General features: G+C 40.3%; 1 protein-coding gene across 1 annotated transcript in view; it reads right to left on the reverse strand.

Annotated features, from left to right (window-relative positions):
* The window catches only part of Abca3 (ATP binding cassette subfamily A member 3), a 201,783-nt gene that overhangs the window by 44,868 nt on the left and 129,599 nt on the right, over positions 1–27,316 (reverse strand). The window contains exons 26-29 of the mRNA XM_071663978.1: positions 26,320–26,441; positions 13,072–13,237; positions 10,301–10,522; positions 4,803–5,015 (exon numbers count right to left, since the gene is read on the reverse strand). Coding sequence (XP_071520079.1) covers positions 4,803–5,015; positions 10,301–10,522; positions 13,072–13,237; positions 26,320–26,441 — 723 coding nt within the window. The remainder of the gene's footprint in view (positions 1–4,802; positions 5,016–10,300; positions 10,523–13,071; positions 13,238–26,319; positions 26,442–27,316) is intronic.

Genomic DNA, 27,316 nt, shown 5'->3' on the forward strand with positions numbered 1-27,316 from the left:
CTATCATATGCTTTCTCCAGATCCATATATGCCACATATAAATCTATGTTTCTTTAAGTATTTCTCACACATTCTTTTACGCAAACACCAGATCTACACATCTCTGACCACTTCTGAAACCACACTGCTCCTCCCCAGTCTGATGCTCTGTACATGTCTTCATCATCTCAGTCAATAACCTCTCATACAACTTACTGGTTACACTCAACAAACTTATACATCTGTTGTTTGAAGACATATTTAATACATGCATTCTGCCAATCCCCAAGCACCTCACCAAGAATCATATATGCAGCAAATATCCTTACCAGCCAATCAAAAACCCAGTCACTCCCATTCTTAAGAAATTCAATTGCAATACCTTCCACTCCAACCACCTTGCCATATTTTATCTTAGGTAAGGCTTTCACCACCTCTTCTCTCCTCCATAATCCACTCTCTATGACACTCACTTTGCATATAACCCTGACAGAAACACCCTAAATCTGCCACCCTAACATCAAACACATTCAGTAGTCCTTCAAATACTCATTCCATCTCCTCCTCCTCACTTCATCACTACCTGTTACTGCTTCCCCTTTTGTCCCCTTCACTGATGTTCATTTTTGTTCTCTTGTTTTTTGCACATTATCAACTTCCTTCCAAAGATATCATTCTCCCTAAAGTTTAATGATATTTGCTCATCCCAACTCTCATTTACCCTCATTTCCAACCCCTGCACCTTCCTCTTGAGTTCCTGTTGCTTTCCCTTATACATCCCCTAATCATTGCACCCTTTGCCTGTAAGTACTACACAAATGCCTCTCTTTTCATCTGCAACTCTATTTCTTCATCACACCATTCACTACCCTTTCTAATCTCCATACCTTCCATCTTCTGCATGCCACATGCATCTCTTGCACATGCCAGCACTGCTTCCCTAAATAACTCCCAATCCTCACCCACTTTTACATATACATAATCTTTATATTTCATATGCATAATTTACATATGCACATAATTCAAAGAAAGAGTATTATTTACATAAAATGAAAGAAACTTATTTTCATCAAAAACATAAACACCACAAGAGACTCTCTTTCTTTTACTGTAAAAATAACTACAATAATATGCAGACAGATCTAGCCTTTCACTTCAGTGATGTAGTAACACACAAGATTTATGAGTGACTGTGTTGCGTGATATTTTTCAAGCTGTGTTTTTAGACTACTAGTGACATTTACGGACAGGATGTGGAACCATACATCAACTGGGAATTCAAATGAGGGAATGAAGATTTAAAGCCACACTGCAACCATGTAACTATGCAAGGCCACATATGTGACTTGGTGCAATATACTCTTTTTTCATGTTGAAGGCTCCAGTCACAGACAAAAGTTCACATTAAGATCAGGCCTTAATTGAAATATAGAGATGATTATGAAATGGAAAAAGAAAAGAGAAGGGAAAATATTTATGATTTTTTGATAAAGTGAAAAACCTGTTTTTTGAAATGTGCCAGGTCATAGTTATTGGGAAAGACAAGAGGGGGTAGAGAATTCTAAAGCTTAGACATGTTGGGAAAGAAGCAGGTATCACAACAACCCACCCTTGAGATACTGCTAGCCACACAATAATCATTTGACGCAGCAGCTTGCCAAGTATTGCGTGGTCTAGCTAGTGGTGTGGGCACACAAGCAACTAGCTCTTGGGGGCAAAAACCTAAGTAATACCTACGTAAGATGGACAGTGAACCAAAATTGTGGCGTAGGACAAGGTGGTCAAGTTTGGAAGTTAGCCTGGGACAGTTTATCAGGTGGTCCACTTTCAGCTCTACTCTGTCAAGTAAGGTTGCAGAGCTAGATCCACCCCTGATGTGAGACCAATGCTCCATACAAGGATGAATCAATACCTTGTATAAATGGAGCAACTGTTCTGAAGAGAAGTATCGACATCCAAACAGGACATCCAGTTTCTTAAAGGCAGACTTAGCTATTCCTGTAATGTTGGGTTTCCAAGAGAGAGTGGATGTTACAGTAATGCTAAGAAACTGGGTCTTGAAGGCATTAAACTTGGCAAGATTTTGTGTACCCCAGTAAGATACCCTGTCCAAGTCTGAGTTTACTGAGGAGGCTGTGTCAAGATCAAGTGAGATGAGTGGGAACAGAACTGAAGGATGTGGATAAATGCAGTGTTGAGTCATCAAGCATATGAGTGCATTAGATTATTTGTGGGAGTGGAAATCATTGAAAAAAGGAGAAAAAGTGTAAGGGACAGGACAGAACCTTGAGGAACACTGCTGTTGATGGAGGAAAGGGGAATGACTGATCCATAAACAACCACAGAGAAAGATCAGCCAGAGAGGAAGCTAGATATGAAGGAGCAGAGTGAGGGAGGAAAGCCAAAAGAGGGGTGCTTAGAGATGAGACTCTGATGCCACAACCTTTCAAAAGCCTTAGATATGTCAAGGGCAGCTACACATGACTCCTGAAAATCTTTCAAGGATGATGACCTGACAGTAAGATAGAAAAGAATAACACCAGTGGATTCTGCATTAAGGAAGCCATCCAGAGAGAAGACTGTGATTTTTGAGGCATTTAAGGATATAGGAGTTGAGGAGGGATTCAAAGACTTCAGAAATGGTCGATGACAAAGTAACAGGACAATAGTTAACAGGGTCAGAACAGTCATCCTTCTTTGGGATGGGACGTATCAATGCATGCTTCCAAGGCAAAGGAAAATTTTTGGTTTTTAAACCAAAATGGAACAGACGAGCAAGCACAGGGGCAAATTCAGAGGTACAGTCTTTTAGCACCCTGTCTAACCACAAATACATTGCAGCACAATGAAAGGATTAAAGGGATAAAATCCCAGTATCAAAGCGACTGGAGGAAAAGTGGAAATCATGAAAAGAACAAGAAATGAAAAAACTTGGTAAGGCACTGAAAACGGGTTGAAAATATTTGCACTGGTTTCTCCATGCAAAGGCATCCAAAGAACAAGGAGAGCTGGAATAGCATAAGATATTATTATTATTATCATTATTTTGCTTTGTCGCTGTCTCCCGCGTTTGCGAGGTAGCGCAAGGAAACAGACGAAAGAAATGGCTCAACCCACCCCCACACACATGTATATACACACGTCCACACACGCAAATATACATACCTATACATCACAATGTACACATATATATACACACACAGACACATACATATATACCCATGCACACAATTCACACTGTCTGCCTTTATTCATTCCCATCGCCACCTCACCACACATGGAATACCATCCCCCTCCACCCTCATGTGTGCGGGGTAGCGCTAGGAAAAGACAACAAAGGCCTCATTCGTTCACACTCAGTTTCTAGCTGTCATGCAATAATGCCTGAAACCACAGCTCCCTTTCCACATCCAGGCCCCACACAGCTCTCCATGGTTTACCCCAGACGCTTCACATGCCCTGATTCAATCCACTGACAGCACGTCAATCCCGGTATACCACATCGATCCAATTCACTCTATTCCTTGCCCGCCTTTCACCCTCCTGCATGTTCAGGCCCCGATCACTCAAAATCTTTTTCACTCCATCTTTCCACCTCCAATTTGGTCTCCCACTTCTCCTCGTTCCCTCCACCTCCGACACATATATCCTCTTGGTCAATCTTTCCTCACTCATTCTCTCCATGTGCCCAAACCATTTCAAAACACCCTCTTCTGCTCTCTCAACCACGCTCTTTTTATTTCCACACATCTCTCTTACCCTTACATTACTTACTCGATCAAACCACCTCACACCACACATTGTCCTCAAACATCTCATTTCCAGCACATCCACCCTCCTGCGCACAACTCTATCCATAGCCCACGCCTCGCAACCATACAACATTGTTGGAACCACTATTCCTTCAAACATACCCATTTTTGCTTTCCGAGATAATGTTCTCGACTTCCACACATTCTTCAAGGCTCCCAGGATTTTCGCCCCCTCCCCCACCCTATGATTCACTTCCGCTTCCATGGTTCCATCCGCTGCCAGATCCACTCCCAGATATCTAAAACACTTTACTTCCTCCAGTTTTTCTCCATTCAAACTTACCTCCCAACTGACTTGACTCTCAACCCTACTGTACCTAATAACCTTGCTCTTATTCACATTTACTCTTAACTTTCTTCTTTCACACACTTTACCAAACTCAGTCACCAGCTTCTGCAGTTTCTCACATGAATCAGCCACCAGCGCTGTATCATCAGCGAACAACAACTGACTCATTTCCCAAGCTCTCTCATCCACAACAGACTTCATTCTTGCCCCTCTTTCCAAAACTCTTGCATTCACCTCCCTAACAACCCCATCCATAAACAAATTAAACAACCATAGAGACATCACACACCCCTGCCGCAAACCTACATTCACTGAGAACCAATCACAACCAAGCATAAGATATGTCTCTGAATATTTTGGCCTAGCCATATGATAAATGGGGGTGTAATGAGGGATTACAGACCATGTAAGGAGGCAAATATGCCTATTTACCTCAAATGTTAAATAGTGTCTGCCAGTCCACACAGGAGAACTAAAAACTATGCTACATTATACTGAAACTACCTTTCATATTCAAAGTGAATTTCTTAACCACTTGCATACATATGATCTCATTTCAAATGAACTGATAAGAGGGGTTCAATGGACATAATTTCCTTTCATGCTATTTCAAATGTACTACAATGCATTACAATATGTAAGTGTACATAAACATAGAATAAACCTACATTTTCTTTTAAAATCACATGAGCTCAAGATACTCTAAAAAATTTTGCACTTACCTTCCTGTGGTTTAATTCCCACTTTCCGCCAAACTCGAGAAAATGAGTACCTGGCTCTTTGGAACACCTTCAGCTCAGTTAAAGCAATAAGTGAGTAAAACAAAATGCCTTCTAATCCCATGAATACCAACATCCGACCAATCCCAAGCTTTTCCCAGGCCAGAAAATCTTCATTCCAGTCCACACAACCAAAGCTACCACATTTGGAAGATTCTGAGGGAAAAACAAAAAAAAAAAAAAAAATAATTAGCTTACTAGTCATATTACCAGTCTGAGTACAGGGAAATTGTATATTCTATGATGATTAGTTTCACAAATTGTGCACAAAAATTAAATACATGAGTAAAAGTTTCCATAGTTACCCAACAAAAAAACTTTATATTAATTTTTCTTATTATCTTTCATAAATGTTCACATTTTCCTCCATAGTGATGTAGTATTAGGAACAGGCAACTGAGATTTCAAGGAATAATCCTTGCAAGCCTCCCTCTTCCATTCCTGCCTGTAGAAAATGATAATATGGAAGGGAATAATTTCTAACAACCACCCACCTTTGCCCCTCTAAGTCATCGTCTACAATATGCAGGAGATATGTGAGTATCATTCTTTCTTTGCTGTCCCCAAGAATATAATATATATATATCTAGCCCCTAATATGTACAGAATCAAAGAGTGCAGTTTCAGAACTGGATGTAGATACGGAGCTGTGGCTTCAGTGCACTATACATGACAGCTAGAGACTGGGTGAGAACGAATGTGGCCTTTTTGTCTGTTTTCCTGGAGCTACCTAGCTGAAGCCGGGGGTAGCGATGCTGTTTCCTGTGGGGCGGGGTAGCAACAGGAATGGATGAAGGCAAGCAAGTATGAATATGTACATGTGTATATATGTATATGTCTTTGTATGTGTATGTATATGTACATATGTGTGTATGTATTGATTTGTATATGTATGTATATTAGGCATATATGGGTGTTTATGTATATACATACAAGTCCACACACGCAAATATACATACCTATACATCTCAATGTATACATATATATATACACACACAGACATATACATATATACACATGTACACAATTCATACTGTCTGCCTTTATTCATTCCCACCGCCGCCCCGCCACACATGGAATAACAACCCCCTCCCCCCCTCACGTGTGCAAGGTAGCGCTAGGAAACGACAACAAAGGCCCCATTCGTTCACACTCAGACTCTAGCTGTCATGTAATAATGCACCAAAACCACATCTCCCTTTCCACATCCAGGCCCCACAGAACTTTCCATGGTTTACCCCAGATGCTTCACATGACCTGATTCAATCCATTGACAGCACGTCGACCCCGGTATACCACATCGTTCCAATTCACTCTATTCCTTGCACGCCTTTCACCATCCTATATGTGTGTGTATATGAGTGGATGAGCCATTCTTTGTCTGTTTTCTCACGCTATCTCGCTGACACAGAAAACAGCGATTAAGTATGATAATAATAATAATAATAATAATGCAAATGAGTGGGAGATGTATAAAAGAAAGAGACAGGAGGTCAAGAGAAAGGTGCAAGAGGTGAAAAAGAGGGCAAATGAGAGTTAGGGTGAGAGGGTATCATTAAATTTTAGGGAGAATAAAAAGATGTTTTGGAAGGAGGTAAATAAAGTGCGTAAGACAAGGGAACAAATGGAAACTTCAGTGAAGGGGGCTAATGGGGAGGTGATAACAAGTAGTGGTGATGTGAGAAGGAGGTGGAGTGAGCATTTTGAAGTTTTGTTGAATGTGTTTGATGATAGAGTGGCAGATATAGGGTGTCTTGGTCGAGGTGGTGTGCAAAGTGAGAGGGTTAGGGAAAATGATTTGGTAAACAGAGAAGAGGTAGTGAAAGCTTTGCGGAAGATGAAAGCCAGCAAGGCAGCAGGTTTGGATGGTATTGCAGTGGAATCTATAGAAAAAGGGGGTGACTGTGTTGTTGACTGGTTGGTAAGGTTATTTAATGTATGTATGATTCATGGTGAGGTGCCTGAGGATTGGCGGAATGTTTGCATAGTGCCACTGTACAAAGGCAAAGGGAACAAAGGTGAGTGCTCAAATTATAGAGGTATAAGTTTGTTGAGTATTCCTGGCAAATTATATGGGAGGGTATTGATTGAGAGGGTGAAGCAAAATAAATATAAATAAAATAATGATAATAATAATAATAATAATAATAATGATAAGAATAAAACTAATTATCATTTTTTCTTATTATACTCAGTTGCTGTCTCCCGCGTTAGCGAGGTAGCGCAAGTAAACCGGTGAAAGAATGGCTCAACCCACCCACATACAAATGTATACACATAAATGCCCACACACGCACATATACATGCCTATACATTTCAATGTATACATACATATACACACACAGACATATACATATATACACATGTACATATTCATACTTGCTGCCTTCATCCATTCCCATCGTCACCCCGCCACACATAAAATGGCACCCCCCTCCCCCCAAGAGTGCGAGGTAATGCTAGGAAAAGACAATAAAAGCCCATGTTCATTCACACTCAGTATCTAGCTCTTATGTGTAATGCACTGAAACCACAGCTCCCTTTCCACATCCAGGCCCCACAAAACTTTCCATGGTTTACCCAAGATGCTTTGGTGAGGATTCAGTTATGAGTTTCCTGATCAGTTCAAAACGCATGCCATCTATCACGGAATAGTCTATGTATTTAGTCAGATCCCCCCCATCTTGCCATTATTCATTTTCTACATACTGGATTACCATTTTCTGCATTAATGAGGTAGCAACAACAACAAAACAACAAAAGAAGCATTCACTCACATCCATTATCTAGCTGATGTGCAATGCAAATGAAACGTTAAGAGGTGTAATAAACATGCCATGATAATCATGGTGTAATAATCAAGAAATGTCATAAGATATGCATAAGTAAAGAAAATGCTATGAAAAGTTACCATATTTACTTCAAGTTTTGTAGAATGTTGAATGGACAGGGAAAAAGGCAGGCAGGTAGTATGGTGGCTGCATATCTCTGCAACTGTACTGTACTATAATCATGGTTTATTCCCCAGTGTGATTTCACACTACATACATCATACACAATACACACTTTATGGCATCTTTCCAGGTCTGATTTCAATAAATACATCACACAATGGTTTTTTCCATGCTTGTTCACAATTTCTTGCATTAGCGAGTTAATACAATCTTCTTGTTTACCACTTCCCTCATGACCTTTGTGCTCATCTGCAAACATCTTCAGGTAAGAGTCTATATTTTCAGGCAAATTATTCACACTGATCAAAAGGAGTAATGATCCCAAAAGAGAACCATGTAGCATTCCACTGGTCATCTCAACCCCAAACAATTTTTTGTTTTAAAACTGAAAGATAAGATATTCAGCCACTTCTATACTTGAAATAATGATGAAAAATATATCACAATACTCTTAGTCATTGATACATACCCAGTAAATACGATAAAAAGAATTAGAAAATATCCTAAAATTGACTTCATTTAACAGCTTAAATGAATGTCATAAAGACGACTAAATGATATTTCAACACCAGATTTGTATTCAGCATGAAAAATACTTCTTATGATGGGTTTTTAAAGGAAATCTATTTTTCTGAGAAAAATGCCAAAAATTCAGGGTAATCTTTAGCTCAAAAAACTTTTTGTTTCAAAATTGAAAGATAAGATATTCAAACACTTCTATACTTGAAATATTCATGGAAAACATCATAATGCTCTCAGTTACTAATACATACTCAGTAAATACGATGCAAAGGATCATAAAATATTTCAAAATTGACTTCATTTCAAAGCTTAAATGAATATCATAAAGATGACTAAACCTTATTTTAACACCAGATTTGTATTCAGTATGAAAAATACTTTTTATAATGAATTTTTAAAGGAAACATTTTTCTGAATGTGAATAAGAGCAAGGTTATTAGGTACAGTAGGGTTGAGGGTCAAGTCAATTGGGAGGTAAGTTTGAATGGAGGAAAACTGGAGGAAGTAAAGTGTTTTAGATATCTGGGAGTGGATCTGGCAGTGGATGGAACCATGGAAGCGGAAGTGAATCATAGGGTGGGGGAGGGGGCAAAAATCCTAGGAGCCTGGAAGTCAAGAACATTATCTCGGAAAGCAAAAATGGGTATGTTTGAAGGAATAGCGGTTCCAACAATGTTATATGGTTGTGAGGCGTGGGCTATGGATAGAGTTGTGCGCAGGAGGGTGGATGTGCTAGAAATGAGATGTTTGAGGACAATATGTGGTGTGAGGTGGTTTGAGGGAGTAAGTAATGTAAGGGTAAGAGAGATGTGTGGAAATAAAAAGAGCGTGGTTGAGAGAGCAGAAGAGGGTGTTTTGAAATGGTTTGGGCACATGGAGAGAATGAGTGAGGAAAGATTGACCAAGAGGATATATGAGTCGGAGGTGGAGGGAACAAGGAGAAGTGGGAGACCAAATTGGAGGTGGAAAGATGGAGTGAAAAAGATTTTGAGTGATCGGGGCCTGAACATGCAGGAGGGTGAAAGGCAGGCAAGGAATAGAGTGAATTGGATCGATGTGGTATACCCGGGTCGACGTGCTGTCAATGGATTGAATCAGGGGATGTGAAGCGTCTGGGGTTATTCCATGTGTGGCGAGGTGGCGATGGGAATAAATAAAGGCGGACAGTATGAATTATGTACATGTGTATATGTCTGTGTGTGTATATATATATATGTGTACATTGAGATGTATAGGTATGTATACTTGCGTGTGTGGACGTGTATGTATATACATGTGTATGGGGGTGGGTTGGGCCATTTCTTTCGTCTGTTTCCTTGCGCTACCTTGCAAATGCGGGAGACAGCGACACAGCAAAATAAATAAATTTTTCTGAAAGATAAGATATTCAAACACTTCTATACTTGAAATAATCATAGAAAGTATATCATATTGCTCTTAGTCATTGATACATACTCAGTAAATACGATAAAAAGGATCTGAAAATATTCTTAAATTGACTTCATTTAACAGCTTAACTGAATGTCATAAAGACGACTAAACGATATCTTAACACTAGATTTGTATTCATCATGAAAAATACTTCTTATAATGAGTTTTTAAAGGATATCTATTTTTCTGAGAAAAATGCCAAAAATTGAAGGCAATAGTTCAGGGTATTCTTTAGCTTAAAAAAACTTTTTGTTTCAAAGTTGAAAGATAAGATATTCAAACACTTCTATACTTGAAATATTCATTAAAAACATATCATAATGCTATCATTTACTGATACATACTCAGTAAGTACAATGCAAAGGATCAAAAAATATCATAAAATTGACTTCATTTAAAAGCTTAAATGAATATTGTAAAGATGACTAAACCTTATTCTAACACCAGATTTGTATTCAGCATGAAAAATGCTTCTTATGTCTATTCATGTATTTAGCATACCAAGAAAATAATATCAATGAAAGGCAAACTTACCCTTACAACATGGGTTAGGAGCTATTCCCAAGGAACATATGAGGGTAATAGCAGTTCGGCGACAAATTTTTGTAGATCTATAATTACTGTAAACATCAGTAATAGCTGTAGCCATAGCATATGATGGGAAAAGCAAAAATATCCAGTCCAGCAAGTCTGCTACATGGCCAAGCTGCAGATCTGGTATGCGGAGAATAGTTACAGTGATGACTGTAGCCATTCCTGTAACATAAAATGTCTTATTACATTAGTGGTTTATCAGAGATAAAATAAAAGCTCACCTCTAATTTTCATGATCATAACCATACAAAACTGCATTTTTCCACCTTAGCTAGATGGCATCTGGAACGGACAAGAAACAGTCTCATCTGCACACATCCATTCTCTTAATATCATCTATAATGCAATGACACCATCCACAACCAAGCCCCACAGATTATTCTGTGACTTAACCTGAACCAATTCATATTGCCTGTTAAAGCCCACTGACAGCATGTCACCATGTCTTATACCACATTTATCCAATTCATTCTATTCCATGCATGTTACTAACCCTTGTAAATGTTCAGGCCCCATCATCTCAAAGCCTCTTCACTTCATGATTCCATCTTCTTAGAAAATTCAGAGGCACTTCAAGAGCAAAATTGAAAAGATGGAATACACGAACTACTGTACCAAGAAAGGCTGAAAAAACTTTGTCAATAAGGCATAAGATAGGAATGATATTTGGTAATATATTCATGACAACAAAATGCAGGTATAAAAGAAAAAGTATTAAACTCGAGAGCCTCCCAACAAGGAACAGGCAGAGTTATCAAATTTTAAAGAATACCATGGAACATAATGTAAATCAAATAAAATCATAAGACAGCACAACCAAGAATCTAGAATGACTACTTAGTGTACTGCACTGCATGGATATATTAGACATATGCATGGAAGAACCACAAAAATATTTAAAAGGGTACTTAACAAGTGGTTGAAATCAGTCCCATATGAACCAAGAACAGATAGTTATGCAATGAAGGTAGCAGCTGAGAAGTTTTATTCATAAAGCAAAACATGTGGTGAGCACTTCATGCTTATCCAGACCTCATGGCCAAATTGGACCATAGGTACTCCTCTTTCCTCCCTCCACTTCTGAGAAGTAGATTCTCTAAGCAAGTCTTTCTTTGATCATCGTCTCGACATGTCTGAACCATTTCAACATACCCTTGTCAGGTCTCTCATTCACTCTGCACTTACCACCACATTATACAGTCATTCGTTTCACAATCAATCTGCCACACAGTAAATATTGTCCTTAGGCATCTAATATCCTTCATATCCAACCTCTTTCATTCTTTTGCATTCAAAGCCCTAGACTCACAAATACAACACTGTTGGGACTACTCTATCTACAAACATACTCATCTTTACCCTGACAAACATCGACTTATCTTTCCGATCATTCCTCAATGTTCCTGGGATCTTCGCCCCCTCTTCAAGTCTATGACTCACTTCAGTCTCCATGGTTCCACCCTCTACTTTGTCAACTTCTAGATACATAAAGCATTCCACCTCTTACAGATCCTTCCCATTTAAACTTACATGCAATCCATCCTGTCTCATCCCCTTACTGCACTTAATTACCTTAACTTTGTTCACATTCACTCAATTCTTCATTTCATAAACATTCCCAGACCCTATAACCAGCTTCTGGAATTCCTCCCTACAATGTCCCACCAGAGTACTGTCATCTGCAAACGGCAGGTGATTTCCTTCCCATGCCCTCCTACAACAGCACATCTTTCCACACACTCTCCCATATGCTGACACCAGCTTCTAGAGTTCCTCTCTGGAGTCTGCCATCAAAGTCCTTTCATCTGCTAACAGCAAATAACCTGCCACCCATTACCAACATACTATAGGCCTACCCCTCTCTCCAAAACCCTCAAATTTACTTCTCTGATCACCCTGTCCATCAACAGATCAAACAGCCATGTGACATCACACATCCATGATACAGACTGATGTTCATCAGGAACCACTTACCCTTCTCCCTTTCCACTTGCACAAATGCTTTGCTCTCTCAATAAAAACTCCTCAATGAATCTAATAGCTTTCCTTCCTCATTAGGTAGAAGTAGTACGTAGAAACATTAGGCAGCAGCATTAGATAGAAGTAGTCAGTCGGAACATTAGGTAGGAGCTCTGCAAACACTGAGCTATCTTTGTAGTTTAAACATTCATTCTTGTCCCCCTTGCCTTTATACATGGGCACTGTGCATGCACTTTGCCAGTCCTCTGGCATCTCTTGTGCCATACAAACATCAGAAAGCCAGAGTGACCAGTTAACATCACTGTCACTCCCTTTCTTGAGAAAATCAATTGCAGTGCTGTTTTGACAAATTTCCCTTCTTCCAAAATAATTTCTTATTTTCTTTGAAGTTCACTGAAAGTCTCTCATTCGAAATCTCATTTTGACCTCTTTTTCAGCTCTAATACCTCAGTCTTGAGTCATGTAGTTTTTTGTATTACTCATCATTTGCATGCCAACCCTACAGATACAATCCCTATACCTTCCTCTTCTCTCTCACTAACAATTTTATGCCCTGATTCAACCATTCACTTCACTTTCTCACAAGTCCACATCCACTTTCTGCATGCCACACACTTCATCCCCACATGGAAAAAATGAATATAGAAATTTAAAAGTAAAACTCATTTTCCAATAATTGTAATAAATCATCTTCGCTATGCTTATGAAAGATTCTTAGGGCTACTGCATACCAGAAATAATATTTATGATGATCATCCTGGTAAATCCAGCAGAGGGTATACGAAAGAAGAATGAGCACAGATACATCAGAGGCAGTGTCACCCATGCATAGAAGATGAAGATTAGCATGAATCTCCCCAGCTGTTCTCCTTCACTTAATCCCTTGAGACCAAAGATCTGTAAGAGAATTTGTAACAAAATATTAAAAAACTACAGATACCATTTCAAGTATGTGTCATCTTTCTGTATCAAAACAACATAAAAAGCTTTGAAATAGAATCCTATGGCCTGCTTATGGGAGAAGTAGTAAAGTTTCTATCAAAGGGGAGGCTTTACTGTCTAAGACACTCCTGAACAACTCATCAAAAGAATGGTTACAAGGACTCAGAAAATCTAAAACAACACCAAATGGAATTATGTTCAATGAGGATGTTATATCAGGAATTCCTCAAGAAATGGTCCTGTACTCTTCATAATAATATTCAACACAAACAAAATCATGAAAAAAAATGGAGTTTGATGTTTTGCAGATGATAACAGAACAAGTAAGATGAAAAGCACTAATGAAAACAGAAAAATAGTGAGATAATGCAAAACAACCTATATGAATAAAGGAAAGTCTTACTGAATTTGCCAAAAGAAAATGCAAACAAATTATGAATGATATCATGCAATTGAGTGGGAGATGTATAAAAGAAAGAGACAGGAGGTCAAGAGAAAGGTGCAAGAGGTGAAAAAAAGGGCAAATGAGAGTTGGGGTGAGAGAGTATCATTAAATTTTAGGGAGAATAAAAAGATGTTCTGGAAGGAGGTAAATAAAGTGCGTAAGACAAGGGAGCAAATGGGAACTTCAGTGAAGGGCGCAAATGGGGAGGTGATAACAAGTAGTGGTGATGTGAGAAGGAGATGGAGTGAGTATTTCGAAGGTTTGTTGAATGTGTTTGATGATAGAGTGGCAGATATAGGGTGTTTTGGTCGAGGTGGTGTGCAAAGTGAGAGGGTTAGGGAAAATGATTTGGTAAACAGAGAAGAGGTAGTGAAAGCTTTGCGGAAGATGAAAGCCAGCAAGGCAGCAGGTTTGGATGGTATTGCAGTGGAATTTATTAAAAAAGGGGGTGACTGTATTGTTGACTGGTTGGTAAGGTTATTTAATGTATGTATGACTCATGGTGAGGTGCCTGAGGATTGGCGGAATGCGTGCATAGTGCCATTGTACAAAGGCAAAGGGGATAAGAGTGAGTGCTCAAATTACAGAGGTATAAGTTTGTTGAGTATTCCTGGTAAATTATATGGGAGGGTATTGATTGAGAGGGTGAAGGCATGTACAGAGCATCAGATTGGGGAAGAGCAGTGTGGTTTCAGAAGTGGTAGAGGATGTGTGGATCAGGTGTTTGCTTTGAAGAATGTATGTGAGAAATACTTAGAGAAGCAAATGGATTTGTATGTAGCACTTATGGATCTGGAGAAGGCATATGATAGAGTTGATAGAGATGCTCTGTGGAAGGTATTAAGAATATATGGTGTGGGAGGAAAGTTGTTAGAAGCAGTGAAAAGTTTTTATATAGGATGTAAGGCATGTGTACGTGTAGGAAGAGAGGAAAGTGATTGGTTCTCAGTGAATGTAGGTTTGCGGCAGGGGTGTGTGATGTCTCCATGGTTGTTTAATTTGTTTACGGATGGGGTTGTTAGGGAGGTAAATGCAAGAGTTTTGGAAAGAGGGGCAAGTATGAAGTCTGTTGGGGATGAGAGAGCTTGGGAAGTGAGTCAGTTGTTGTTCGCTGATGACACAGCGCTGGTGGCTGATTCATGTGTGAAACTGCAGAAGCTGGTGACTGAGTTTGGTAAAGTGTGTGGAAGAAGAAAGTTAAGAGTAAATGTGAATAAGAGCAAGGTTATTAGGTACAGTAGGGTTGAGGGTCAAGTCAATTGGGAGGTGAGTTTGAATGGAGAAAAACTGGAGGAAGTGAAGTGTTTTAGATATCTGGGAGTGGATCTGGCAGCGGATGGAACCATGGAAGCGGAAGTGGATCATAGGGTGGGGGAGGGGGCGAAAATTCTGGGGGCCTTGAAGAATGTGTGGAAGTCGAGAACATTAACTCGGAAAGCAAAAATGGGTATGTTTGAAGGAATAGTGGTTCCAACAATGTTGTATGGTTGTGAGGCGTGGGCTATGGATAGAGTTGTGCGCAGGAGGATGGATGTGCTGGAAATGAGATGTTTGAGGACAATGTGTGGTGTGAGGTGGTTTGATCGAGTGAGTAACGTAAGGGTAAGAGAGATGTGTGGAAATAAAAAGAGCGTGGTTGAGAGAGCAGAAGGGGGTGTTTTGAAGTGGTTTGGGCACATGGAGAGGATGAGTGAGGAAAGATTGACCAAGAGGATATATGTGTCAGAGGTGGAGGGAACAAGGAGAAGAGGGAGACCAAATTGGAGGTGGAAAGATGGAGTGAAAAAGATTTTGTGTGATCGGGGCCTGAACATGCAGGAGGGTGAAAGGAGGGCAAGGAATAGAGTGAATTGGAGCGATGTGGTATACCGGGGCTGACGTGCTGTCAGTGGATTGAATCAAGGCATGTGAAGCGTCTGGGGTAAACCATGGAAAGCTGTGTAGGTATGTATATTTGCGTGTGTGGACGTATGTATATACATGTGTATGGGGGGGGTTGGGCCATTTCTTTCGTCTGTTTCCTTGCGCTACCTCGCAAACGCGGGAGACAGCGACAAAGTATAAAAAAAAAAAAAAAAAAATCATGGTTAAATCTTACAAATGTTCACATAATAAGGTTTTTTTTTTCCGCTGTCTCCTGTGTTTGCGAGGTAGCGCAAGGAAACAGACGAAAGAAATGGCCCAACCCACCCCCATACACATGTATATACATACGTCCACACACGCAAATATACATACCTACACAGCTTTCCATGGTTTACCCCAGACACTTCACATGCCCTGATTCAATCCACTGACAGCACGTCAACCCCGGTATACCACATCGATCCAATTCACTCTATTCCTTGCCCTCCTTTCACCCTCCTGCATGTTCAGGCCCCGATCACACAAAATCTTTTTCACTCCATCTTTCCACCTCCAATTTGGTCTCCCACTTCTCCTCATTCCCTCCACCTCCGACACATATATCCTCTTGGTCAATCTTTCCTCACTCATTCTCTCCATGTGCCCAAACCATTTCAAAACACCCTCTTCTGCTCTCTCAACCACGCTCTTTTTATTTCTACACATCTCTCTTACCCTTACGTTACTTACTCGATCAAACCACCTCACACCACACATTGTCCTCAAACATCTCATTTCCAGCACATCCATCCTCCTGCGCACAACTCTATCCATAGCCCATGCCTCGCAACCATACAACATTGTTGGAACAACTATTCCTTCAAACATACCCATTTTTGCTTTCCGAGATAATGTTCTCGACTTCCACACATTCTTCAAGGCTCCCAGGATTTTCGCCCCCTCCCCCACCCAATGATCCACTTCCGCTTCCATGGTTCCATCCACTGCCAGATCCACTCCCAGATATCTAAAACACTTTACTTCCTCCAGTTTTTCTCCATTCAAACTTACCTCCCAATTGACTTGACCCTCAACCCTACTGTACCTAATAACCTTGCCCTTATTCACATTTACTCTTAACTCTCTTCTTTCACACACTTTACCAAACTCAGTCACCAGCTTCTGCAGTTTCTCACATGAATCAGCCACCAGCGCTGTATCATCAGCGAACAACAACTGACTCACTTCCCAAGCTCTTTCATCCCCAACTGACTTCATACTTACCCCTCTTTCCAAAACTCTTGCATTTACCTCCCTAACAACCCCATCCATAAACAAATTAAACAACCATGGAGACATCACACACCCCTGCCGCAAACCTACATTCACTGAGAACCAATCACTTTCCTCTCTTCCTACACGTACACATATCTTACATCCTCGATAAAAACTTTTCACTGCTTCTAACAACTTGCCTCCCACACCATATATTCTTAATACCTTCCACAGAGCATCTCTATCAACTCTATCATATGCCTTCTCCAGATCCATAAATGCTACATACAAATCCATTTGCTTTTCTAAGTATTTCTCACATACATTCTTCAAAGCAAACACCTGATCCACACATCCTCTACCACTTCTGAAACCACACTGCTCTTCCCCAATCTGATGCTCTGTACATGCCTTCACCCTCTCAATCAATACCCTCCCATATAATTTACCAGGAATACTCAACAAACTTATACCTCTGTAATTTGAGCACTCACTCTTATCCCCTTTGCCTTTGTACAATGGCACTATGCACGCATTCCGCCAATCCTCAGGCACCTCACCATGAGTCATACATACATTAAATAACCTTACCAACCAGTCAACAATACAGTCACCCCCTTTTTTAATAAATTCCACTGCAATACCATCCAAACCTGCTGCCTTGCCGGCTTTCATCTTCCGCAAAGCTTTTACTACCTCGTCTCTGTTTACCAAATCATTTTCCCTAACCCTCTCACTTTGCACACCACCTTGACCAAAACACCCTATATCTGCCACTCTATCATCAAACACATTCAACAAACCTTCAAAATACTCACTCCATCTCCTTCTCACATCACCACTACTTGTTATCACCTCCCCATTTGCGCCCTTCACTGAAGTTCCCATTTGCTCCCTTGTCTTACGCACTTTATTTACCTCCTTCCAGAACATCTTTTTATTCTCCCTAAAATTTAATGATACTCTCTCATATATATATCTATATATATATTTTTTTTTTTGCTTTGTCGCTGTCTCCCGCGTTTGCGAGGTAGCGCAAGGAAACAGACGAAAGAAATGGCCCAACCCACCCCCATACACATGTATATACATACATCCACACACGCAAATATACATACCTACACAGCTTTCCATGGTTTACCCCAGATGCCCCACACGCCCTGATTCAATCCACTGACAGCACGTCAACCCCGGTACACCACATCGCTCCAATTCACTCTATTCCTCGCCCTCCTCTCACCCTCCTGCATGCTCAGGCCCCGATCACACAAAATCTTTTTCACTCCATCCTTCCACCTCCAATTTGGTCTCCCTCTTCTCCTCGTTCCCTCCACCTCCGACACATATATCCTCTTGGTCAATCTTTCCTCACTCATTCTCTCCATGTGCCCAAACCATTTCAAAACACCCTCTTCTGCTCTCTCAACCACGCTCTTTTTATTTCTACACCTCTCTTACCCTTATGTTACTTACGACTAAAAGGCGACTAAAAGGGGAGGAAGCGGGGGGCTGGAAATCCTCCCCTCTCGTTTTTTTTTTTTTAATTTTCCAAAAGAAGGAACAGAGGGGACCAGGTGAGGATATTCCAAAAAAGGCCCAGTCCTCTGTTCTTAACGCTACTTCGCTAACGCGGGAAATAGCGAATAGTTTAAAAAAAAAAAGAAAGAAAATATATATAAATATATATAAAATATATATATATGGTGAGAGTAAGTGAGCTTGGGAAGGAGACCTGTGTGGGGAAGTACCAGGAGAGACTGTGTACAGAATGGAAAAAGGTGAGAACAATGGAAGTAAGGGGAGTGGGGGAGGAATGGGATGTATTTAGGGAATCAGTGATGGATTGCGCAAAAGATGCTTGTGGCATGAGAAGAGTGGGAGGTGGGCTGTTTAGAAAGGGTAGTGAGTGGTGGGATGAAGAAGTAAGAGTATTAGTGAAAGAGAAGAGAGAGGCATTTGGACGATTTTTGCAGGGAAAAATGCAATTGAGTGGGAGAAGTATAAAAGAAAGAGACAGGAGGTCAAGAGAAAGGTGCAAGAGGTGAAAAAAAGGGCAAATGAGAGTTGGGGTGAGAGACTATCAGTAAATTTTAGGGAGAATAAAAAGATGTTCTGGAAGGAGGTAAATAGGGTGCGTAAGACAAGGGAGCAAATGGGAACTTCAGTGAAGGGCGTAAATGGGGAGGTGATAACAAGTAGTGGTGATGTGAGAAGGAGATGGAATGAGTATTTTGAAGGTTTGTTGAATGTGTCTGATGACAGAGTGGCAGATATAGGGTGTTTTGGACGAGGTGGTGTGCAAAGTGAGAGGGTTAGGGAAAATGATTTGGTAAACAGAGAAGAGGTAGTAAAAGCTTTGCGGAAGATGAAAGCCGGCAAGGCAGCAGGTTTGGATGGTATTGCAGTGGAATTTATTAAAAAAGGGGGTGACTGTATTGTTGACTGGTTGGTAAGGTTATTTAATGTATGTATGACTCATGGTGAGGTGCCTGAGGATTGGCGGAATGCGTGCATAGTGCCATTGTACAAAGGCAAAGGGGATAAGAGTGAGTGCTCAAATTACAGAGGTATAAGTTTGTTGAGTATTCCTGGTAAATTATATGGGAGGGTATTGATTGAGAGGGTGAAGGCATGTACAGAGCATCAGATTGGGGAAGAGCAGTGCGGTTTCAGAAGTGGTAGAGGATGTGTGGATCAGGTGTTTGCCTTGAAGAATGTATGTGAGAAATACTTAGAAAAGCAAATGGATTTGTATGTAGCATTTATGGATCTGGAGAAGGCATATGATAGAGTTGATAGAGATGCTCTGTGGAAGGTATTAAGAATATATGGTGTGGGAGGCAAGTTGTTAGAAGCAGTGAAAAGTTTTTATCGAGGATGTAAGGCATGTGTACGTGTAGGAAGAGAGGAAAGTGATTGGTTCTCAGTGAATGTAGGTTTGCGGCAGGGGTGTGTGATGTCTCCATGGTTGTTTAATTTGTTTATGGATGGGGTTGTTAGGGAGGTAAATGCAAGAGTCCTGGAAAGAGGGGCAAGTATGAAGTCTGTTGGGGATGAGAGAGCTTGGGAAGTGAGTCAGTTGTTGTTCGCTGATGATACAGCGCTGGTGGCTGATTCATGTGAGAAACTGCAGAAGCTGGTGACGGAGTTTGGTAAAGTGTGTGGAAGAAGAAAGTTAAGAGTAAATGTGAATAAGAGCAAGGTTATTAGGTACAGTAGGGTTGAGGGTCAAGTCAATTGGGAGGTGAGTTTGAATGGAGAAAAACTGGAGGAAGTGAAGTGTTTTAGATATCTGGGAGTGGATCTGTCAGCGGATGGAACCATGGAAGCGGAAGTGGATCATAGGGTGGGGGAGGGGGGCGAAAATTTTGGGAGCCTTGAAAAATGTGTGGAAGTCGAGAACATTATCTCGGAAAGCAAAAATGGGTATGTTTGAAGGAATAGTGGTTCCAACAATGTTGTATGGTTGCGAGGCGTGGGCTATGGATAGAGTTGTGCGCAGGAGGATGGATGTGCTGGAAATGAGATGTTTGAGGACAATGTGTGGTGTGAGGTGGTTTGATCGAGTAAGTAACGTAAGGGTAAGAGAGATGTGTGGAAATAAAAAGAGCGTGGTTGAGAGAGCAGAAGAGGGTGTTTTGAAATGGTTTGGGCACATGGAGAGAATGAGTGAGGAGAGATTGACCAAGAGGATATATGTGTCGGAGGTGGAGGGAACGAGGAGAAGAGGGAGACCAAATTGGAGGTGGAAAGATGGAGTGAAAAAGATTTTGTGTGATCGGGGCCTGAACATGCAGGAGGGTGAAAGGAGGGCAAGAAATAGAGTGAATTGGAGTCATGTGGTATACAGGGCTTGACGTGCTGTCAGTGGATTGAAGCAAGGCATGTGAAGCATCTGGGGTAAACCATGGAAAGCTGTGTAGGTATGTATATTTGCGTGTGTGGACGTGTGTATGTACATGTGTATGGGGGGGGGTTGGGCCATTTCTTTCGTCTGTTTCCTTGCGCTACCTCGCAAACGCGGGAGACAGCGACAAAGTATAAAAAAAAAAAAAAAAAAAAAAAAAAAAAAATATATATATATATATATTGGGGAAGAGCGGTGTGGTTTCAGAAGTGGTAGAGGATGTGTGGATCAGGTGTTTGCTTTGAAGAATGTATGTGAGAAATACTTAGAAAAGCAAATGGATTTGTATGTAGGATTTGTATGTAGGATTTTTATGTAGCATTTATGGATCTGGAGAAGGCATATGACAGAGTTGATAGAGATGCTCTGTGGAAGGTATTAATGTATGGTGTGGGAGGCAAGTTGTTAGAAGCAGTGAAAAGTTTTTATCGAGGATGTATGGCATGTGTACGTGTAGGAAGAGAGGAAAGTGATTGGTTCTCAGTAAATGTAGGTTTGCGGCAGGGGTGTGTGATGTCTCCATGGTTGTTTAATTTGTTTATGGATGGGGTTGTTAGGGAGGTAAATGCAAGACTTTTGGAAAGAGGGGCAAGTATGAAGTCTGTTGGGGATGAGAGAGCTTGGGAAGTGGGTCAGTTGTTGTTCGCTGATGATGCAGCGCTGGTGGCTGATTCATGTGAGAAACTGCAGAAGCTGGTGACTGAGTGTGGTAAAGTGTGTGAAAGAAGAAAGTTAAGAGTAATTGAGAATAAGAGCAAGGTTATTAGGTACAGTAGGGTTGAGGGTCAAGTCAATTGGGAGGTAAGTTTGAATGGAGAAAAACTGGAGGAAGTAAAGTGTTTTAGATATCTGGGAGTGGATCTGGCAGCGGATGGAACCATGGAAGCGGAAGTGGATCATAGGGTGGGGGAGGGGGCGAAAATCCTGGGAGCCTTGAAGAATGTGTGGAAGTCGAGAACATTATCTCGGTAAGCAAAAATGGGTATGTTTGAAGGAATAGTGGCTCTAACAATGTTGTATTGTTGCGAGGCGTGGGCTATGGATAGAGTTGTGCGCAGGAGGATGGATGTGCTGGAAATGAGATGTTTGAGGACAATGTGTGGTGTGAGGTGGTTTGATCGAGTAAGTAACGTAAGGGTAAGAGAGATGTGTGGAAATAAAAAGAGCGTGGTTGAGAGAGCAGAAGAGGGTGTTTTGAAATGGTTTGGGCACATGGAGAGAATGAGTGAGGAAAGATTGACCAAGAGGATATATGTGTCGGAGGTGGAGGGAATGAGGAGAAGTGGGAGACCAAATTGGAGGTGGAAAGATGGAGTGTAAAAGATTTTGTGTGATCGGGGCCTGAACATGCAGGAGGGTGAAAGGAGGGCAAGGAATAGAGTGAATTGGATCGATGTGGTATACCGGGGTTGACGTGCTGTCAGTGGATTGAATCAGGGCATGTGAAGCGTCTGGGGTAAACCATGGAAAGCTGTGTAGGTATGTATATTTGCGTGTGTGGACGTATGTATATACATGTGTATGGGGGTGGGTTGGGCCATTTCTTTCGTCTGTTTCCTTGCGCTACCTCGCAAGCGCGGGAGACATCGACAAAGCAAAAAAAAAAAAAATATATATATATATATATATATATATATATATATATATATATATATATATATATGAGTTTGGTAAAGTGTGTGGAAGAAGAAAGTTAAGAGTAAATGTGAATAAGAGCAAGGTTATTAGGTACAGTAGGGTTGAGGGTCAAGTCAATTGGGAGGTGAGTTTGAATGGAGAAAAACTGGAGGAAGTGAAGTGTTTTAGATATCTGGGAGTGGATCTGGCAGCGGATGGAACCATGGAAGCGGAAGTGGATCATAGGGTGGGGGAGGGGGCGAAAATTCTGGGGGCCTTGAAGAATGTGTGGAAGTCGAGAACATTATCTCAGAAAACAAAAATGGGTATGTTTGAAGGAATAGTGGTTCCAACAATGTTGTATGGTTGCGAGGCGTGGGCTATGGATAGAGTTGTGCGCAGGAGGATGGATGTGCTGGAAATGAGATGTTTGAGGACAATGTGTGGTGTGAGGTGGTTTGATCGAGTGAGTAACGTAAGAGTAAGAGAGATGTGTGGAAATAAAAAGAGCGTGGTTGAGAGAGCAGAAGAGGGTGTTTTGAAGTGGTTTGGGCACATGGAGAGAATGAGTGAGGAAAGATTGACCAAGAGGATATATGTGTCGGAGGTGGAGGGAACGAGGAGAAGAGGGAGACCAAATTGGAGGTGGAAAGATGGAGTGAAAAAGATTTTGTGTGATCGGGGCCTGAACATGCAGGACGGTGAAAGGAGGGCAAGGAATAGAGTGAATTGGAGCGATGTGGTATACCGGGGTTGACGTGCTGTCAGTGGATTGAATCAAGGCATGTGAAGCGTCTGGGGAAAACCATGGAAAGCTGTGTAGGTATGTATATTTGCGTGTGTGGACGTATGTATATACATGTGTATGGGGGGGGGGTTGGGCCATTTCTTTCGTCTGTTTCCTTGCGCTACCTCGCAAACGCGGGAGACAGCGACAAAGTATAAAAAAAAAAAAAAAATATATATATATATATTTCATATATGTGTATGGGGGTGGGTTGGGCCATTTCTTTCATCTGTTACCTTGCGCTACCTCGCAAACACAGGAGACAGCGACAAAGCAAAAAAAAAAAAAAAAAAAAAATTTCATATATATATATATATATATATATTTTTGTAAAGTGTACCGCAGTATACCACATCGTTCCAATTCACATATTCCTTAATCTTCCACACACTCTTCATTGCTCCCAGAACCTTCACCCCTTCCCCCATTTCCATGGTTCCACCATTCAAACTCACATCCCAACTATCTTGTCCCTCAATCCTGCTGAGCAAATGAACCTTGCTCCTATTCACAATTACTCTGAACTTTTCTAAACTCAGTCACAAACTTCTGCAGTTTCTCACTCAAATCAGCCACCAGTGCTGTATCATCAGCGCACAACAACTCACTCACTTTCCAGACCCTCTCATCCCCAGCAGAATGCATACTTGCCCATCTCTCTAAAACTCTTGCATTTACCTCCCTAACCACCCAATCCATAAACAAACTAAACAACCATGGGGACATCACACACCCTGCCACAGATTGGCCTTCACTGGGAACCAATCACTCCCCTTTCTTCCTAAACGTACATATGCCTTACATCCTTGATAAAAACTTCTCTGCTTCTAGCAGCTTACCTCCCATACCATATATTCTTAAGACCTTCCACAGAGCATCTCTTTCAATCCTATCAAATGCCAACTCCAGATCCATAAATGCTACATACAAATCCATCTGTTTTTCTAAGTATTTCTCACATATATTTTTCAAAGCAAACACGTGATCCTCTAACACTTCTAAAACCACACTGCTCCTCCCCAATCTGATGCTCTGTACATACCTTCACCCTCTTAATCAATACTCTCCCATACAATTTTCCAGGAGTACTCAACAATTTTATGCCTCTGTAGTTTGAACACTCATCTTTATCCCCTTTGCCTTTGCACAATGGCACTACACATGCATTCCATTAATCATCGGGCACTTTACCATGATCCGTACATACACTGAATATCCTTACCAACCAATCAGCAAAACAGTCACCCCCTTTCTTAATAAATTAAACTGCAATACCATCCATACCTGTCACTCGCTGGATTTCATCTTCTGCAATGATTTCACCACCTCTTCTCTTTTCACCAAACCACTCTCCCTGACTCTCACTTTGCACACCATCCTGACCAAAACACCCTACATCTGCCATTCTATCACCTAACACATTCAAGAAACCTTTAAAATACTCACTCCATCTCTTCACTTCATCACAAACTGTTATCACTTTCCCCCTTGCCCCCTTCACCGGTGTTCCCATTTGTTCTCTTGTCTTACACACGTTACTGACCTCCTTCCAAAACATCTTTTCATTCTCCCTATTATCATTATCAATATTATCATTATCATTTTCTTTTTTTCATACCAATTTGCTGTTTCCCACATTAGTAAGGTAGAATCAAGAACAATTACTGAACCTTCGAGGAAAAGTCCTTGTCTAATCTTTCCCTTGTTTCTTTATTGTGTAAGCAATAATGTAGGAGGGGAGGATTTCCAGCTTCATTCTAAGTAATAATGTAGGAGGGGAGAAATTCCAATGCCATTCTAAGTAATGATGTACGAGGGGAGGATTTCCTGACCCATTCTCTCATTAAAGCAAAAGAAAAGTATCATCTCTTGGCGGGTGCAGCAGCCTGTCAGTGAGAGCCATATCATATCTCCATTTAATGCACCCCAACCTGCCCTCAGCTAGAGGCCTGTTCAAGGTACGGCATTAAAGAAGCAGCACTGGAGTTCAATAGTTATGGAGACTCTTTTGCCATGGCCATTCCTTTGAGGGAGTTCCCAAAGAAAACAGGCATCAGAGATACAGAAAGATATATAGATATATAGAATGGGCATTGGAGATATAGACAGACAGATAGTAACAGACAATCATAAGGATATCTCATGCCTAAAATCTTGTGGTTTTATTTAAGCGACCATTCTCTCTCCCTAAACAAAACACCAAGTAATGAACATATTTCTGATGAAAGGAAAATCACTTGTTCATTTACTCCATGTATATAAAAGTCTACCACTGTACAAATGTAAATAAAACTTAAATAAAATTGAAAAATCAATAATAAATAGCATGTGTTGTGCAGTGTTAAATCATGCCTGAAAAGAAACCACAGGGAAAGTATGGTGCTACATTGGATATATATAAGAAATAGCAACTTGATGAAAAACACACATCATACTATGGATGCCTGTCCACCACAACAAGGTTCACTTACAATTCTACCACACCAATACATAGGTACATGTTTATATTCTGTAAGGGGAGCATCACTTCAAATGAACTGCCCATTTTAAGAGATAAGCTTATGCTGAACTTGGATGAAGTAAGCAACTTTACCAACTTTAACCAAATTTGATGATTTAGCAAAGGCAATAATTCATTTAGAAGTAAGTATGGATGCCAGATATGGATAAATATCTTAATTTTCAATTTGAGGATTGGTTAAATGATGAACCTTACCATATATGGGCAAATCTCAAAAGAATCTAACGAAGCCACTGATCATAAGCTATAAGGTTCTAGAAACTTAATGCGCATATGAACTTTATGGTTAAAATTGTATGACCCACTCTTTATCAATATAGAAAGGGCAAGGGGATGAAAACATAAAGCAGGACCATAGACTTCATGAAATACTTTTTTTTCTTTTTCTTTCAAACTATTAGCCATTTCCCGCGTTAGCGAGGTAGCGTTAAGAACAGAGGACTGGGCCTTAGAGGGAATATCCTCACCTGGCCCACTTCTCTGTTCCTTCTTTTGGAAAATGAAAAAAAAATAAAAAAAAAACGAGAGGGGAGGATTTCCAGCCACCCACTCCCATGAAATACTATATTTCTAAAAACTAAAAGGAGGTGCTTATCTACTAAATACACATCACAAAACAGCCATAGGTAATAATACTTACATACAGACAAAGAAGACACAGACAACATGGGATCATAAAAAGGATGAAATCCCAGATAGCTGAAGCAGTCCAGTATGTGATGAAGTTCACACCAGATACAAACTGAAGATGTTTAGCTTTGGCTGTAAAAAAAAGGACTATAATTCAGATTTCTTAAAATGCTGCATTCCTTACATCTACAAAAATTCCATATGTATCCTAAAATATCAAAATATCCATTGGGTCTATCAATCTATCTATAACATAAATGCTTACTCCTGACATCTGGTACCTCAATTACTGTTAAACCAATATTTCAGAGACAAAAAAGTTATCAAAAAATGTTTCAAAAATACATTAAATCTATTTCATCAGTTATAATGATTATCATATGCAAGATAATTTATGAATAAGGCATACTTGTATATAGACACATAAGTACAGAAACTAGGTTAATAAATAATGTAGCCAACACTAGTGGTATATATGACTTAAAACCTTGTTAAATTTGGAAACAAAATACCATGTGAATATATCATTAATCATAACCCCCAGCTCTACACAATCATTCATATTGAGCATTTATGATATGATGAAAACTACATTCAACTCTCATCTAAGGGCACTATTCTGAGATAAACAGTTCCTTCTGCTATACTCTGTTTATTTGGGCCTGCACTTAAAAACTGACAACCGATATTGTTTACTCCTTGTTTGGTCCACTCTCCATACAAGGCCCAGGGCATGGAGCCCACTATTAATGAACCAGTCTCAACTGTCTTATCAAGATTATTATTATAATTCATTGGGGAATGAGGGAGTGGTTTAATCCTCGTAAGCAAAAATCGTAATCATTGATAAGAAAACAAACATAGAAATTACACAGAAATCATGCTTATTAAGAGTGTAAAAATAGTGTATCGGATATGGGAATAGCATCGCTAAAAAATATCACATTTGTTTTTCATTGTCATTCTGAAGAAATAGTGAGCATATATGTTTGTAAATGTTGAACAGT

Source organism: Panulirus ornatus, chromosome 8, assembly GCF_036320965.1.
Source record: "Panulirus ornatus isolate Po-2019 chromosome 8, ASM3632096v1, whole genome shotgun sequence".
Lineage (NCBI taxonomy): Eukaryota > Metazoa > Arthropoda > Malacostraca > Decapoda > Palinuridae > Panulirus > Panulirus ornatus.